Below are 16,466 nucleotides of genomic sequence, written 5' to 3'. Positions count from 1 at the left end.
AATAGCTTAGGGAGTATTTTTGTGGTGACAGGTTCCCTTTAAGGAGCAGAGATCCCAGACAGATTCACAGTGCTAATACAGAAATAGTTCTCCCTCATGATATGAGCCAGAAGTTATAGGAGTGATGATGCACTGCGGAGCAGCTCCCCGAGGTTGCACCGAAGGCCGCTCGCCTCTATGTCTCCATGGTAACAATGATGCATTACAGGGCACGTCATTGAACTAAGACACCGTGTCAGAGACATTACTGATAATCTGAATGTACAGCACAAACAGAACCAACACTATTCTCAGTACAATGCATCACTGGTATATAGGAGCCTGGGAGCAGCTTAGCTGTCAGGGGGGAAGGAGCCAGGAGAGATCTGTGGCTGCTTGTGGTTCGGGCAGTATAAATCTACTGACAGACACTTTAACATCAGTTGGCAAAAATCTAGACATTTCCCCCTTCACCCAAAGAGACTGTAAAAACAGGAACCGAGACACCAATGCAGTGTGGTGTGGCGGAGGGTGGGAGGACTGGAGCCGCCTCTCATGGAGGATGGGCTGACCACTTCTAACACAGGGAGAAACGTTAGTTAAGTCGGCTAAAAAAAGAATTAAAAAAATTAAAACAATGTTGTAAACAGTGAGGGGGTCCCTGTTTGTCTAAATCAGGGATGGGGGAACCTTCAGACCTCCGGCTGTTGCAAAACTACAATTCCCAGTATTCACCCATGTATAAAAATATATTTTCCCGTATATGTATCCCCCGTACATCTACTGCATATACTCCCTTATACCCCAGGTACATAACCCCCTCACAACCTATGTATACAATCAAGGAACATAGCCCCCTTGCATCCAATGTATATACCCAGCTTATTACCCCTTGTATATACCCCCCTCCCTTTATACTACAGGTGCATAGTCCCCTAACATCTCCTATATATGCCCAGCTTATTCCCCCATATATATACCCACCTTACAACCCACATATATAGCCAGCTTATTCCCCCATATATATACCCACCTTACAACCCACATATATAGCCAGCTTATTCCCCCATATATATAGCCAGCTTACAACCCACATAAATAGCCAGCTTACAACCCACATATATAGCACGCTTACAACCCACATATATAGCCAGCTTATTCCCCCATATATATAGCCAGCTTATTCCCCCATATATATAGCCAGCTTATTCCCCCATATATATAGCCAGCTTATTCCCCCGTGTACATACCCGCCCTTACACCCAGCTTATTCCCCCGTGTACAAACCCGCCCTTACACCCAGCTTATTCCCCCGTGTACATACCCGCCCTTACACCCAGCTGATTCCCCCATGTATATATACCCCCCCCCCCCCCATTAATACTTCAGGTGCATCTCCTGTATATGCCCAGCCTATTCCCCCATATACATACCCACCTTACAAGGCACATACTATATATAGCAAGCTTATTCCCCCATGTATATACCCCATCCCTCATTTATACTTCAGGCGCACTGTCCACTAACACCCCCTGTATATGCCCAGCTTATTTCCCATATATACCCCATGAACATGCCAAGCTTGTTCATATATAATATATATATATATATATATATATATATATATATATATATATATACACATACACTTATTCTCCAATGTACATACCCCCTTTACACCAGGCGGCTCATACCCCCCCCCCCTCCATTTATACTTTAGACGCATTGGCCCCTAACATCTCCTGTATACGCCCAGCTTATTCCCACATATATATACCCACCTTACAACCCACATATATAGCCAGCTTATTCCCCCATATATACAGTATTTTTCTGCGTAACTACTTTTTAACACAGGAAAATCCTCTCAAAAGTCAGGGGTGGTCTTATACACCAGGTATCGTCTTATTGGGCAGGTGGTGAGAAATCTCGTAACCAGACTGGAGAATCTGTGGTCACCGCATATGGTGGAGCTAAAAAACAGCCGCATCCCCGATGTATGAAGGGCAGAGCAAGCTGCAGGCATCCGGGGTATGTTCAAAAAGAGATACCACAGAGTGGCGCTGTGCGCAGAAAAACACACCTCTATCACCCACCTGACCGCCGTTGTATACAACCAGTATTACTGTACCTCCTTTTCTGCCTCTCAGATCTCACTGCTGTCTGATGTTTTGTATTCATTTTTATTTGGTGTGTGTTGTAATAGGGGTAGTCTTATACAGCGAGTATATCCCAAACTCTATATTTTAACAGGAAAAGTTAGGGGTCATCTTACACGCCGCAAAATACGGTATATACCCCCTGTATATGCTCAGTTTATTCCTATATATATATATATATATATATATATATATATATATATATATATATATATATATATATATATACACACACAGTATATTCCCCCCTATACCCCATGTACATGCCCAGCTTATTCCCCCATATATACCCAGCTTATTCCCCCATATATACCCAGCTTATTCCCCCATATATACCCAGCTTATTCCCCCATATATACCCAGCTTATTCCCCCATATAAACCCAGCTTATTCCACGAGGCTGAAGTTGGTTTCTTATTCGGCCAGTTTCTTATTCGGGGCTGAAGTTGGTTTCTTATTCGGCAGTTTCTTATTCAGAGGATTTTTCTTTTTCCGGTGTTAGCTATTATTCTTACAGAAAATGTCTAATATTCATACCCTACCGTAAGTGAGGGGCCCTGAGAGGACTGGTGATAAAAATGGCAAAAAAAAAACCACGGTTGGCATAAAAATGGGCATGAAAGTAAAACCACAAAATTATTATTTAAAAATAAAATTAACTTTGGGCCACTGATCTCACACTGATAATACACAGAGAGGGATGCCCCGCATCACATCAAAGAGAGTCCAGCCTGGCCCAAAGTGGTTCTGGGTATAAAAACTGGCATCAAAGTGGGCACATAGCCATTTTTCATGATTTGAATAAGTAACAGCTGTTTTCAAAGAATTAAATGAGTTTGGGCCACTGATCTCACACTACATACACACAGATAGGCATGCCCCGCATCACATCCAAGAGAGTCCAGCCTGGCCCAAAGTGGTTCTGGGTATAAAAACTGGCATTAAAGTGGGCACATAGCCATTTTTCATGATTTGAATAAGTAACAGCTGTTTTCAAAGGGTTAAATGAGTTTGGGCCACTGATCTCACACTGATAATACACAGAGAGGGATGCCCCACATCACATCCAACAGAGTCCAGCCTGGCCCAAAGTGGTTCTGGGTATAAAAACTGGCATCAAAGTGGGCACATAGCCATTTTCTTCCAAATTTGAATAAGTAACAGGTGTTTTCAAAGGGTTAAATCAGTTTGGGCCACTGATCTCACACTGATAATATACAGAGAGGCATCCCCCGCATCACATCCAAGAGAGTCCAGCCTGGCCCAAAGTGGTTCTGGGTATAAAAACTGGCATCAAAGTGGGCACATAGGCATTTTTCCTAATGAATAAGTAACAGCTATTTTCAAAGGGTTAAATGAGTTTGGGCCACGGATCTCACACTGATATTACACAGAGAGGGATGCCCTGTGGGTCCTTACCAGACTTTGGAGCAAATGCCAAACTTTACTGAAACGGTAATGAGGATTAAGGTAAAACACATACCTTTATCCATGGTGTTTTTGGTGCAATAGGGGGCTATCAGCAGTTTAGATTAATCTAACTGGCTGACAGTTCCCCTTTAATAATGGTCATTATTTGCCCTTATTTTTACTTTGTTTAAACATAGCCTAAAGGGGTATTCCTGGAAAAATTGAAGAAAAAAAAAGAACCAAAATTAACCCTTAACTAAAGAACTTATATATTCCTTGTTGGCTTTACTCGGAGATTGCTGGTCCAGTCACATGATGCAACCTTTCTTACAGTGATGTCCTACTTCCTTTCATCTTCTTGGGTATGGTGACGTCAGCACTTGGGGGCAAAGCCATCTCTCGTACCCAGAACGGCCTTCCTACACGTGCGCAGTGCGATCATTAGTATTGCAGCATGTATCTGCTAATCCCACTGGGTACAGGGACATCAATGCTCCCGTAATCAGGTTCTGCTGGCTACAAGGGCGGTCTTACTGGCTACAAAGGGGTCCTATATGGCTACAAGGGGACCCTGACATTGCAGGCAACACATAGGACAAATATATTTCAATGGCCCTGTTCACACATCTGTACAAGTGTTCAGGTCCACGTCCCGCGCTACAAAAAAATAAAGGATTATAGTGCGGACTTGCATTTGCGGCACGAATCATTGTCTTCTACATAGTGCTCCGTAAACTGCGTAGCACTGTTACTGCACATTCATAGTGCGATCCACCATTACAGGTCCGTATTCACTGGCTGAACTATGGATGTGTGAATGAGGCCTAACATAGCCTAAAGCAGACCTGTCAGCAGAAAACATTGCTGCAGGTATTGTTATTATAGAAATGTATTCAGGGTTAGCCGAGAAATGTTTAATAAGAAGAGATGGGACAGCTAATTCTGGGATCCTGTTATGCTGACAAATGCCTCCTGAGTACTTTAGCCCTGTTTGCTTAAAGGGGTAGTGCGGCGCTAAACATTTATTCACAAAATACCCAGAACCACTTTGGGCCAGGCTGGACTCTGTTGGATGTGATGCGGGGCATCCCTCTCTGTGTATTATCAGTGTGATTTCAGTGGCCCAAACTCATTTAACCCTTTGAAAACAGCTGTTACTTATTCAAATCATGAAAAATAGCTATGTGCCCAATTTGATGCCAGTTTTTATACCCAGAACCACTTTGGGCCAGGCTGGACTCTCTTGGATGTGATGCGGGGGATCCCTCTCTGTGTATTATCAGTGTGAGATCAGTGGCCCAAAGTCAATTTTATTTTTAAATAATAATTTTGTGGTTTTACTTTCATGCCCATTTTTATGCCAACCGTGGGGTTTTTTTTGCCATTTTTATCACCAGTCCTCTCAGGGCCCCTCACTTACGGTAGGGTATGAATATTATTCATTTTCTGTAAGAATAATAGCTAACACCGGAAAAAGAAAAATCCTCTGAATAAGAAACTGCCGAATAAGAAACCAACTTCAGCCTCGTGCTTATTCCCCCATATACATACCCCCCTTATACCCCATGTACATGCCCAGCTTATTCCCCCATGTATATCCAATGTACATGCCCAGCTTAATCCCCCATGTATACCCCCTGTACATGCCCAGCTTATTCCCCCATATATATCCCATGTACATGCCCAGCTTATTCCCCCATGTATATCCCATGTACATGCCCAGCTTATTCCCCCATGTATACCCCCTGTACATGCCCAGCTTATTCCCCCATATATATCCCATGTACATGCCCAGCTTATTCCCCCATGTATATCCCATGTACATGCCCAGCTTATTCCCCCATATACATGCCCAGCTTATTCCCCCATATACAAGCCCAGCTTATTTCCCCATGTACATGCCCAGCTTATTTCCCCATGTACATGCCCAGCTTACTCCCCCATATATACCCAGCTTATTCCCCCATATATATCCCATGTACATGCCCAGCTTACTCCCCCATAAATAGCCAGCTTATTTCCCCATATATACCCAGCTTATTCCCCCATATACATGCCCAGCTTATTTCCCCATATACATACCCCCCTTATTTCCCCATATACATACCCAGCTTACTCCCCCATATATACCCAGCTTATTCCCCCATATATATCCCATGTACATGCCCATCTTATTCCCCCATGTATACCCCCTGTACATGCCCAGCTTATTCCCCCCTATACATGCCCAGCTTATTCCCCCATATACATGCCCAGCTTATTTCCCCATATATACCCAGCTTATTTCCCCATATACATGCCCAGCTTACTCCCCCATATATACCCAGCTTATTTCCCCATATACATACCCCCCTTATTTCCCCATATACATACCCATCTTATTCCCCCATATATACCCAGCTTATACCCCCTGTACATGCCCAGCTTACTCCCCCATATATACCCAGCTTATTTCCCCATATACATGCCCAGCTTATTCCCCCATATACATGCCCAGCTTATTTCCCCATATACATACCCCCCTTATTTCCCCATATACATACCCATCTTATTCCCCCATATATACCCAGCTTATACCCCCTGTACATGCCCAGCTTACTCCCCCATATATACCCAGCTTATTCCCCCATATATACCCAGCTTATTCCCCCATGTATATCCCCAGCCCTGGACATCAGTGACACTAGCTGTGTATCCAGGTGACAGCAGGCAGCGCAGGAGCAGATACACGGGAGAGGGATAGGCAGCAGGCTGGCGGGCAGGTACACACACTGACAGCCGGGGGTGACACCAGGAGGATGTAGGCCTGGACCAGGAGCTCCCATACTCCCCTGGCCCACTGTCCATCCCCCACAGGGGACCCTTCTCCCCCCGGGCTCACCTCTTGGGCGCCGGCTGCTCCATGTTGTCTCTCTCCGCTCACACAGTCCGCACAGTCAGAGATCACAGTACAAGAGCCGCTCCGGAACCGCTACTAACTCCTCACAACTTCCATGTTCTTCCTCACACACATCCCCCTCCTCTCCCTCACTGCGCTGCAACCCAGCCGCTAAAGTCCCGCCCCCCTGCGAGACGCCGAGAACGGATTGGTCGAAGCGGCCGCAAAGCCTTCTCCTGATTAGTTAGATCTCGCGTCACGTTGTATGACGCTAGCTAGCAGGTTACTTCTATGTTATGGGTGCACAAACAGAGAGCAGGAAGCTACCTAGACGCCGCAGAGCGTGCTGGGAAAAAGGGAGGACCAGAGCTGTAATAGGGGCGTGGACTTCAGGGATAACTCCGCCCAGTGCTGGGTCAGCTGTCAAATTGTCCGGAACATGGTGAGAGGCCGGGGATACTCTGCGACTTTTTGTAGCTAACATTTAACTATTGAGCTACAGCTCAACCGTCCATTCCAATACATTACCGTGTATGCTGCCTTGTGCACTGCAGCTGTCACTCAATAGTTAGAATCAAGTATTATCTACAAAATGTCGCACAGTAACCCAGGATAAATAGCAGGGATGAGTGAATTTATAGGGGTGTTCACATGCAGAGCCCCCTCAGGCTGATCACCCAGCGGTATCTCCAACTTGTCACTCCCCAATTGTTGCAAAACTACAACTCCCATCATGCACTGAGACAAAGTAGTAGAATATCAATTCTATAAAATTAGGTATGGCTGTAAGTGTAATAAAGATCTGGCATTACACTTATAGGGTATGATCACACTGAGGAATCCAGGCAGATCACCCGCCGCAGATACTGTCGCTCATCCCAGCTCATGGCAGTGTGCGTCTCCATCCCTCCCATAGACATGACAATTCTTTGGGTGAACGGCGGAATCCGCCTGTGCATAGAATGGACTGAGCGGGTTGAGTGACGGAATCCGCAGGAACTTCTCGGTGTGGATTCCTCAATGCAAACCCATATTGCGTAAACTGTCCTGCACCTGTCCGCTGCCGCAGCTCTCCGCTCAAGGAATGAACATGTTCATTCTTTGAGCGTGGAGGAGAGGGAGCGGACGAGCGAGCACTCTCCCATTCACTCAAAGCAGCACACTGAGCACGGTGGGAGTTGCGCCGTGTTTACTCAGTGTGAACCGGCCCTTAAGGAGTTAAAAAGGTTAGACTGGTGTTCTCCTTAGAGTTAGGTTCTTTGGATTCCGTTATAGAACATGAGAAGAAAGTCAGACAAATCAGCAATAGTTAAACATAGTTTATTGAAAATATAATAAATCAGAGAGTTCCACCGCGGAATTGCGCCGTGTTTACTCAGTGTGAACCGGCCCTAAAGGGGTAGTTCACAAAATGAAGCTCATTCAGATCAACTGGTGCCACAGACTTGTAATTTACTTCAATTACAAAAAGTACTTAACAACTGCTAGATGTCCTGCAGGACATGGTATTCTTTCCAGTCTGAGGAGCAGGAGAGGTTTTCTATGGGGTTTTGCTGCTGCTCTGGACAGTTCCTGACATGGACACAGGTGGCAGCAGAGAGCACTGTGTCAGACTGGAAAGAATACACCACTTCCTGCAGGTCATACAGCAGCTGATAAGTACTGGAAGACTTGAGATTTTGTAATAGAAGTTAATTACAAATCTATAGAACTTTTTTTGTGAACTATCCCTTTAATCCCTTATGATGTAACTGTATAGAGCGGGCTTGGTAGCCAAGCCTGCTACATACCTGGGGGCTGTCACCAACATTCAGCTGTCTCCACAAAAAAAGAAAGAAAAATAGGCAAGCCATGATACGGCTCGTAGTCCCCCTTTGGTTACGTTTAAAGGAGCTAATAAGAATATACAGTACCTGGGGGATATGTCTCCAGAATACCCCTTTATCTGAAAGCGTAGGTGCCTTTTTAGCCTTAAAGGGGTTGTTAACCAAATTTTTTTTCTTTCAAATCAACTGGTGCCATAAAGTGCCAGAAATTTGTAATTCACTTCTATTAAAAAATCTTAAGTCTTCCAGTACTTATCAGCTGCTGTGTGTCCTGCAGGAAGTGGTGTTTTCTTTCCTGTCTGACACGGTACTCTGTTGCCTCTTCTGTCCATGTCAGGAACTGTCCAGAGCAGTAGCAAATCCCCATAGAAAACCTCTCCTGCTCTCCAGACTGGAAATAATACAACTTCCTGCTGGGCATACAGCAGCTGATAAGTACTGGATTGCTTGAGATTTTTTTATAGAAGTAAATTACAAATCTCTGGCACTTTATGGCAGCAGTTGATTTGAAAGAATTTTTTTTTGGTGTACAACCCCTTTAACACTATAAGGCCATGGTCATAACACTTATGTTGTGCCAACTCCTTGCCCCAGTCCTGTGGGAGACAATTATACATTTTTTAAAATCTTCCAGTACTCATCAGCTGATGTATATCCTGCAGCAAGTGGCGTATTCTTTCCTGTCTAACACAGTGCTCTCTGCTGCCACCTCTGTCCATGTCAAGAACTGTCCAGAGCAGGAGAGGTTTTCTATGGAGATTTGCTACTGCTCTGGACAGTTCCTGACATGGACAGAGGTGGCAGCAAAGAGCACTGTGTCAGACTGGAAAGAATACACCTCTTTCTGTAGGTCAAACAGCAGCTGATAAGTACTGGATAGCTTCTGTTTTTTTTAAATCAAAAGACATTTCAAATCTGTATAACTTTCTTACACCAGTTGATTTGAAAGAAAAAGAGAGTACTCATTTAAATTTAAAGAAAACTTTAGTTAATTTCTATTGTGCAGCTGGGGTGCTGAGATCATTTTTTTGTTCTCATTATCACAGGAATCCAGTAGGTTAAATATAGGCGGAAACCAGGGAGCATTGTGCGGGTGTTAAAGGGCTTGTTCACCAAATATTTTTTTCTTTCAATTTAAAGGGTTTATCCAGCGCTACAAGAACATGGCCACTTTTCCCCCTCTCTTGTCTCCAGTTCAGGTGCGGTTTGCAATTAAGCTCCATTTACTTCAATGGAACTGAGTTCCAAACCTGCACCCAATCTGGAGACAAGAGAGGGTGAAAAGTGGCCACGTTTTTGTAGCGCTGGATAACCCCTTTAACTGGTGCCAGAAAGTGCCACAGATTAGTTTTTTACTTCTGTTAAAAATTCTTCCAGTACTTATTAGCTGATGTATGTCCTGCTGGAAGCATGTATTCTCTCCAGTCTGACACAGTGCTCTCTGCTGCCACCTCTGCCAATGTCAGGAACTGCCCAGAGCAGTAGAAAATCCCCATAGTAAACCTCTCCTGCTCTCCAGACTGGGAAGAATACACCACTTCCTGTAGGACATAAAGCAGCTCATAAGTACTGCAAGATTTCATATTTTTTAATAGAAGTAAATTACAAATCTCTGGCACTTTCTGGCACCAGTTGATTTGAAAAAAAAAGTGAACAACCCCTTTAACCTGCCGATGCTTACTATGTATTACATGTATAGGGTGAGATTCTGAGCAGGGGACTACCTTTTGTGACATGCGGGGTTCTTATTTAATATAAAGCTTTGTCTATTGTTCAGACAAAGGGGGAAATGTGAATCCGTCATAAAGCAGGTGAGAGTCCCCGGCTGCCCACACACTGCCTGGCAGGTACGCTTCACACACAGACTTTACAATGGACGGGGTTAGGTGGCTATAACTAGTTTATGGAGCGTTTCTATGTATTCTCATCATTGATAATGATCACGTCTACAGCGAACGGGAAATTAAAAAGAAAGTGTCATTAAAGTTAGATGAACTCTACTCAATCCAAAAGTTATAGTGTTTTTTATGTGACTGTAAAAACAGAACCTTTCCAATTCTCCAGCAACGTTATTAACATTTTCCACTTTATTGCCGCCCAACACTTACCGTCTGCGAATCAAGAGCTGGCAATCATTTCTAAAAATGTTTTACAGATGAAGATGTTCATTTTTTTAACACTTTAAATGGGTTACCTGGTTTCAGAAATTTATACAGATTTGTAATTTACTTCTATTAAAAATCTCATGTTCTCCAGTACTTATTGGCTGCTGCATATCCTGCAGGAAGTAGTGTATTCTTTACAGTCTGACACTGGGCTCTCTGCTACCACCTCTGTCCGTGTCAGGAACTGTCCACAGCAGTAGCAAATCCCCATAGAAAACTTCTCCTGCTCCCTAGCCTGGAAAGAATGCTACTTACTGCAGGACATACAGCAGCTGATAAGTACTAGAAGACTTGAGATTTTTTAATAGAAGTAAATTACAAATCTCTGGCACTTTCTGCCACCAGTTGATTTGAAAGAAAGAAAAAAAATTGGTAAACAATCCCTTAAATCTATTGTAATTTACTATTAAACAGTTTGACTAGAAATAAAAAATAAAGTTATTTTGAGGCATATACAGTGATGTAATGAGGACACACGCTTTCCCACCTTTAAACTTGGGAAATTTTTACTGTCTGCCTGCACTACCGAGATATTCTCTGGTGTAACCGAGAAGAGGAAGAAGCTGGGAGGACGCTGATAAGATAGTAGTAGGGGATTCAGCCTGCCGTATGTGGAGACATAAGACAATGTAGAAAGACGTATAATAGTTCTACACAATTCCAGTTTCTTTCTCTTTTTTTTATTTGCTTGGAGTTCTAGTAGTTATGTTATAGATGCAAAAATCAAAACCATTCAATCTACATACATAACCAATGTTTATTAACTTGACATAATGACATTTTTTTTTACCTATGTTGTGTACATACGATAAAACCAGTGGCCCCTTAGACTGGTGACGGTACAGAGGATCCACTACCCCAGTCGTGACACAATGACACACAAATGATTTTTCGATCGTTGCCTGCAATTACACAGAACGATTATCATTTAAATTCAAACGATATGACGATTTTTCGCACGATAATCATCCCGTGTAATAGGGCCCTAACTTAGTGAACCTTTCCAGAGATTGTAGTATGTGTCCTTTCTCATACTTTCCACACAAATTCAGTATTCCATATTCTTTTTTTCTACACGTTTTTGCAAATTTCGACATCTTTTCTCCCAATGTCGATGAATTCACCAAGCTGACACTTGTCCGTCTTTTCAAACATAATTTACATGTTAATCTACCAATACCCTCTGCCTCCCATATACTACCATATAGCTCCATATACTTCCTCTTTATTAGCGCTCGGTGAATAGTGAGTGGCAAGTGCACACTGTATGCAAAAAAAATTATTTATAGCACTTGGAATACAATGATGAAAAAAAAAAGCTTGGTTGTAACATCCCAGGCAGACCTGGTCTTATTATAGTACAAATACAGTACTACAGTACTAGGGAATGTGTGGATGGCTGATGGCCAGTCTGTTGTGTTGATGAGCTCACCCTCCTATATAGCACACAGGCTTGTCTGCATCCTGCTTGTAATATCATATTATTAGGATCTGCGCTCTTGTATCTTCATAAGTTTGGCCGTTCAGTGACGTTCACAATATAACAGACATCAGGAAACGAATGCAGCATGGAAATGATTTGGTATAGGTGGTGAGAAAAGAGGGTGAGAAAGGTGGAATTACAGGCCTCAGCTTTATTGGATTTATTATTCTGAATGGAAGAAGCATCCAGATTTATTCTCTTGTACTATAGTCGGCTATTTGTTCAAAAAAAGTATCCAGCACAGTGGAAAAGAAGGCGGCCATAGGCTATGTTCACACAACGTCCGAATTATTGAAAAGGCGGCCGATTTAACGACTGCAATGGCAATGCATTGACGTCAATAAGAAGACAGACGTCCAATGCACGTCCAATTGAATAACGGACGTTTTTTCTGCAGACATTAAAATAATGAACATGATTATTATCTTCAAACGTCTTTTGCAAACAACGGACGTTTTTTATTAGTTGTTCACATACAGTTTTTCTCAGTTTTTACTATTAAATTCAATGGACTTTTCAATTAAGACACAAAGGCCAACTAGTAACCCCAAACTAGAATAATGTACAAACACCAGTCATTGCACTAAGGGGAGGCCAGACAGCTAAAGGACGTCCGTTATTTTAGACTCAAAATAACAGACGTCATTTTAAACTGAGCTGAAAAACCGTTGTGTGAACATAGCCAAAGGGTGGGTTCACGCTGAGGAATTGTAGAGGAAAGTTTTCTGCTTGAAATTCCTCGCCTATTCAGCTCTGGCAGAATAGGAGCAGAATTTGAGCGGAATTTGAGCTGAATTCAAGCGGAATGTAAGCGGAATTCGAACAGAATTTCAAGCAGAATTAAAGCCCCATTGACTCCTATAGGATTCCTCTAGCGGAATCCGCCCAAAGAATTGACATTTTCAGTGCGAAAATTGACATTGACATTTTCAGTGCGAAAATTCTTCTGTGTGAACAAATAAGCGGAAAGCCCATTAAAGCCAATGTGCATTCACAATGTTCATTCTTTACGGGCGGAATTCCGTGCGGATTCCGCGCGCATTTTGACACCTGAAAATCCGCGAGAATTCCTCAGTGTGAACCCACCCTTACACAGTAAGGGTAGCTTTACACGTATCGACTCGCAGCGTTAATAACGCTGCGAGTCAGCTAGGTCCTGGCAGATCACTTTCACTACATACACGCAGCGGTCTGAACGACCGCTGCGTGTTTGTAATTCTGCCGGCCGCTTAACCCCTTCAGCTGCCGCCCGGCTCCCGCTCTGTATACATTACCTCTCCTCGCTGCACGGGGTCCCGGAATCCTGCTCTCCCGCCCGGCCAATCAGTGGCTGCGGCAGGGAAACACACTGAATGTCTGGGCGGGAATGCAGTACGTTGGGACCCCTTGAAGCGAGGACAGGTAATGTATACAGAGCGGGAGCCGGGCGGCAGCAGAAGGGGTTAAGTGGCCGGCAGGATTACATACACGCAGCGGTCGTTCAGACTGCACTAAACAAAACAAAAACATTATATTAACCACCAATACTATCACTTGTAACCAAAATAATATCCCCAAAAAATTCAAAGCAAAAAAGTAACACCACAAATATCACATACTAAAGATATCACCCAGGACCCTGTAGGCTACTCTGGATGAGAACCCTACGCGTATCGTCACTCCCAAATGGTGAATAGTCCAGCTTATATATCATGTATACCGGATATAACTAAATTCATAATCAGAATAATTACCCCTTTGGCTGGAGTGAGACGGCCACACATGTTCCTTCATGGCCGTCTGCGGCGTGCGTTCCACCTAAGGCGCAGTACCAGCTGCTGTAAGGCCATGTTCACACACTGTAAAACAACGTCCGCCACTTGGTTTTAAAATAACAGTCGTCATTTTTATTCTTCGATGATTTCCATTGAAGCCTAAGGAAACAACAGCCATTGGTTCACACAATGTATAAAATAACGGCCGCTGTTCATGCTGTTAAATAGTCGTTGTTATTGCGCGAACACTGGGCGTTATTTTAAGTTGTTCACATATAGTACTTTTTTTTTTACCATCCTTTGTATTAAAATCAATGGGCTTTTTATCCAAAAGGGCCATCTTTGACTTTGATTTTCCAACAACTGTTCTTGCAATGATGGCTACTGGAACAGGCTAAACCATGGCCGTTGTTTGGTACTCAAACAACGGACGTTATTTTGTGTATCAAATAACGGCCATAGAAAATCGTTGTGTGAACATAGCCTAACACAGCATAAAGGCCTCCATATACATTTTTGTGTACATTAAAAGTAACCATTTAAAAAAAGGAAACGCTAAACGGACTGCAAAAACACAATGTGAACCCAACCTTACCCTTTAAATTTTGAACAAATATTTTTATTAAAATCATCCACCTTTAACATCTTTAGCCACGTATAGGCCCCTACAGACAGATAGTGTTGGTAATGATGACTGTGTATAATATCACAATGGCTGTTTTAATTACCGCTCAGGGTAAAGGACATGGACCGCCGGCTGCTGACAGAGAAGCAAGAGGGAGGGGTGGACGTGCTGGTCAGTGTGATAACAAACAGCTTATCTGAATAGTCAGCAAATCTCCAGTGCATGGATAGTGGGTATTGGTAATTTCCTTAGAAGACGCATCATCTGGTGAGAGTGATAGGAATTTGTAACCAGAGATTTAAATATTACAGAAAGTCAATGAGTGGGAATGTACTGCAACAAATAGATACAACAAGCAAGCGGGCCCAGAGAAATAGTAAGGCAATTATATCACTAGGGATATGAACAACGTAACCGGGGTCCCTCCACTTGTCTGTGTTATAGCTTCATTATTAAAGCTGTGTGTGTGTGGGGGGGGGGATTCTGGCAATATATATATATATATATATATATATATATATATATATAATTTTTTATTTTTTTTTCATTTCTTTAATACATTTTTATAACTTAGTAATATAATTTTATCAAAGTATTGTAAATGTAAAAAATTTAAATATTTTTCATTGAGGAGAAGAAGTAAGGTGACCACACAGCCCACAGCTGCCACCAGTGGCTGTTTCAGGAACTGCAGGGTTGTTCAAGCCCATGCCCTGGCACAGCTACATATTCTGAGCCTCCCCTGATGTCTATTCTAATGCCTGTTCCCATCAGAGTAGAGATTTGACTTGGGGAAGCCGTATGTCATACAGTGTAGAAGAGCGATTAATAATAGACTGTTATTCCTGCCACTCTATTGTCTATTTGTCTATTTTCATGCTAATATACATTTTATACACATGAAGGGAGGCTCAGTATCTGCATGCATCCACACTAGCATTATGTACCTGTTCCAGGAGCAGGGTTTAAAGGGGTACTCCACTACTCCGGCTAAAAAATAAATCTTTTAAATCAACCGGTTTCAGTAATTTATCGAGATTTGTAATTTACTTCTAGTTAAAAAACGTCAAGTCCTCCCATATTTCTCAACTGCTGTATGTCCTGCAGGAAGTAATGTTTTCTTCCCAGTCTGACACAGTGCTCTCTGCTGCCACCTCTGTTTCAGAAAGGAACTGTCCAGAGCAGGAGAGGTTTTTTATGGGGATTTGTTACTGCTCTAGACAGTTCCTGTTTCGGACAGAGATAGCAGCAGAGAGCACTGCGTCAAGCTGGAAAGAATACACCATTTGCTGCAGGACATACAGCAGCTGATAAATACTGGAAGACGAGATTTTTAAACAGAAGTAATTTACAAATCTATAAAACTTTCTGAAACCAGTTAATTTGAAAGAAAAAAAATTGCTGGAGTACCCCTTTAAACAGTCCTGCAGTTTCCAACTGCAAAGAGGCCTTGCTGCCACTGACTGTAAAAAAAAAGTTGTTAATTTTATTTTTTTTATTACATTTTTAATAAGTAATGATATGAAGCCCCATACCACAACCCCCAGATATCCTCTATGGCTGCTACGGCACAAGTTATGCTCCTGGCTTCAGTCATTTAGAGGACAAATGACCTCCATTCTCAGGATTGGTGGGGTCTCTGCGGTCAGAACGCCGCCAATTGTTATTCACTATCCCATGGATGGGGGATTACTTTTAACCCTGGGATAACCCCTTTAAGTTTTAAAACATTTCCTCTCAATCTCCTTCCTTTTCATACAGCATGGGGGGGAGGGGGCAGTTTTATCCAGAATTTGCTGACATATATAAAAAAAATTATAATTTATTGCAAAAACACTTTGGTAAATATCCAGTAAATTGACCATATGATATCTCCGCATCCTTCCTCCCACAACATTGTACATAGGCGCTAAGGTTTTTCCTATAGTTTTGTCCACATGCCAGAACTCTAAATATAACATTTTTCCCCTGATGGTAGAAGAACGTGCTTTATAACTCATACTGTAAAGCTGAATTGAGATTTTAATGATCCCCATACCCTCTGCCCCAGTCCAGCATCCAATAACCGTAGCAGCTCTCACCCAATAAAGAACAAACTCTGTTTGAAATACAAGAGGTCTACGGTTTTTCACCTCTTCTAGTTAAACTTCCATGCTTATCATATGTTTTCATGTATTTTTGGAAAGC

At 42.7% G+C, this 16,466-nt stretch overlaps 1 protein-coding gene across 1 annotated transcript in view; it reads right to left on the bottom strand.

The window, feature by feature from the left end:
• STK3 (serine/threonine kinase 3) overlaps nucleotides 1–6,601 on the bottom strand; it is a 178,051-nt gene extending 171,450 nt beyond the window's left edge. Inside the window, exon 1 of the mRNA XM_069957356.1 lies at nucleotides 6,430–6,601. Within this exon, the coding sequence (XP_069813457.1) occupies nucleotides 6,430–6,452 (23 nt within the window). The 5' untranslated portion in view covers nucleotides 6,453–6,601. The remainder of the gene's footprint in view (nucleotides 1–6,429) is intronic.
• Nucleotides 6,602–16,466: the final 9,865 nt, after the last annotated feature.

The sequence above is a fragment of the Dendropsophus ebraccatus genome, chromosome 2, assembly GCF_027789765.1.
Source record: "Dendropsophus ebraccatus isolate aDenEbr1 chromosome 2, aDenEbr1.pat, whole genome shotgun sequence".
In the NCBI taxonomy this organism is placed as follows: Eukaryota; Metazoa; Chordata; class Amphibia; order Anura; family Hylidae; genus Dendropsophus; species Dendropsophus ebraccatus.
This window is presented reverse-complemented; position numbering and strand designations above follow the sequence as displayed.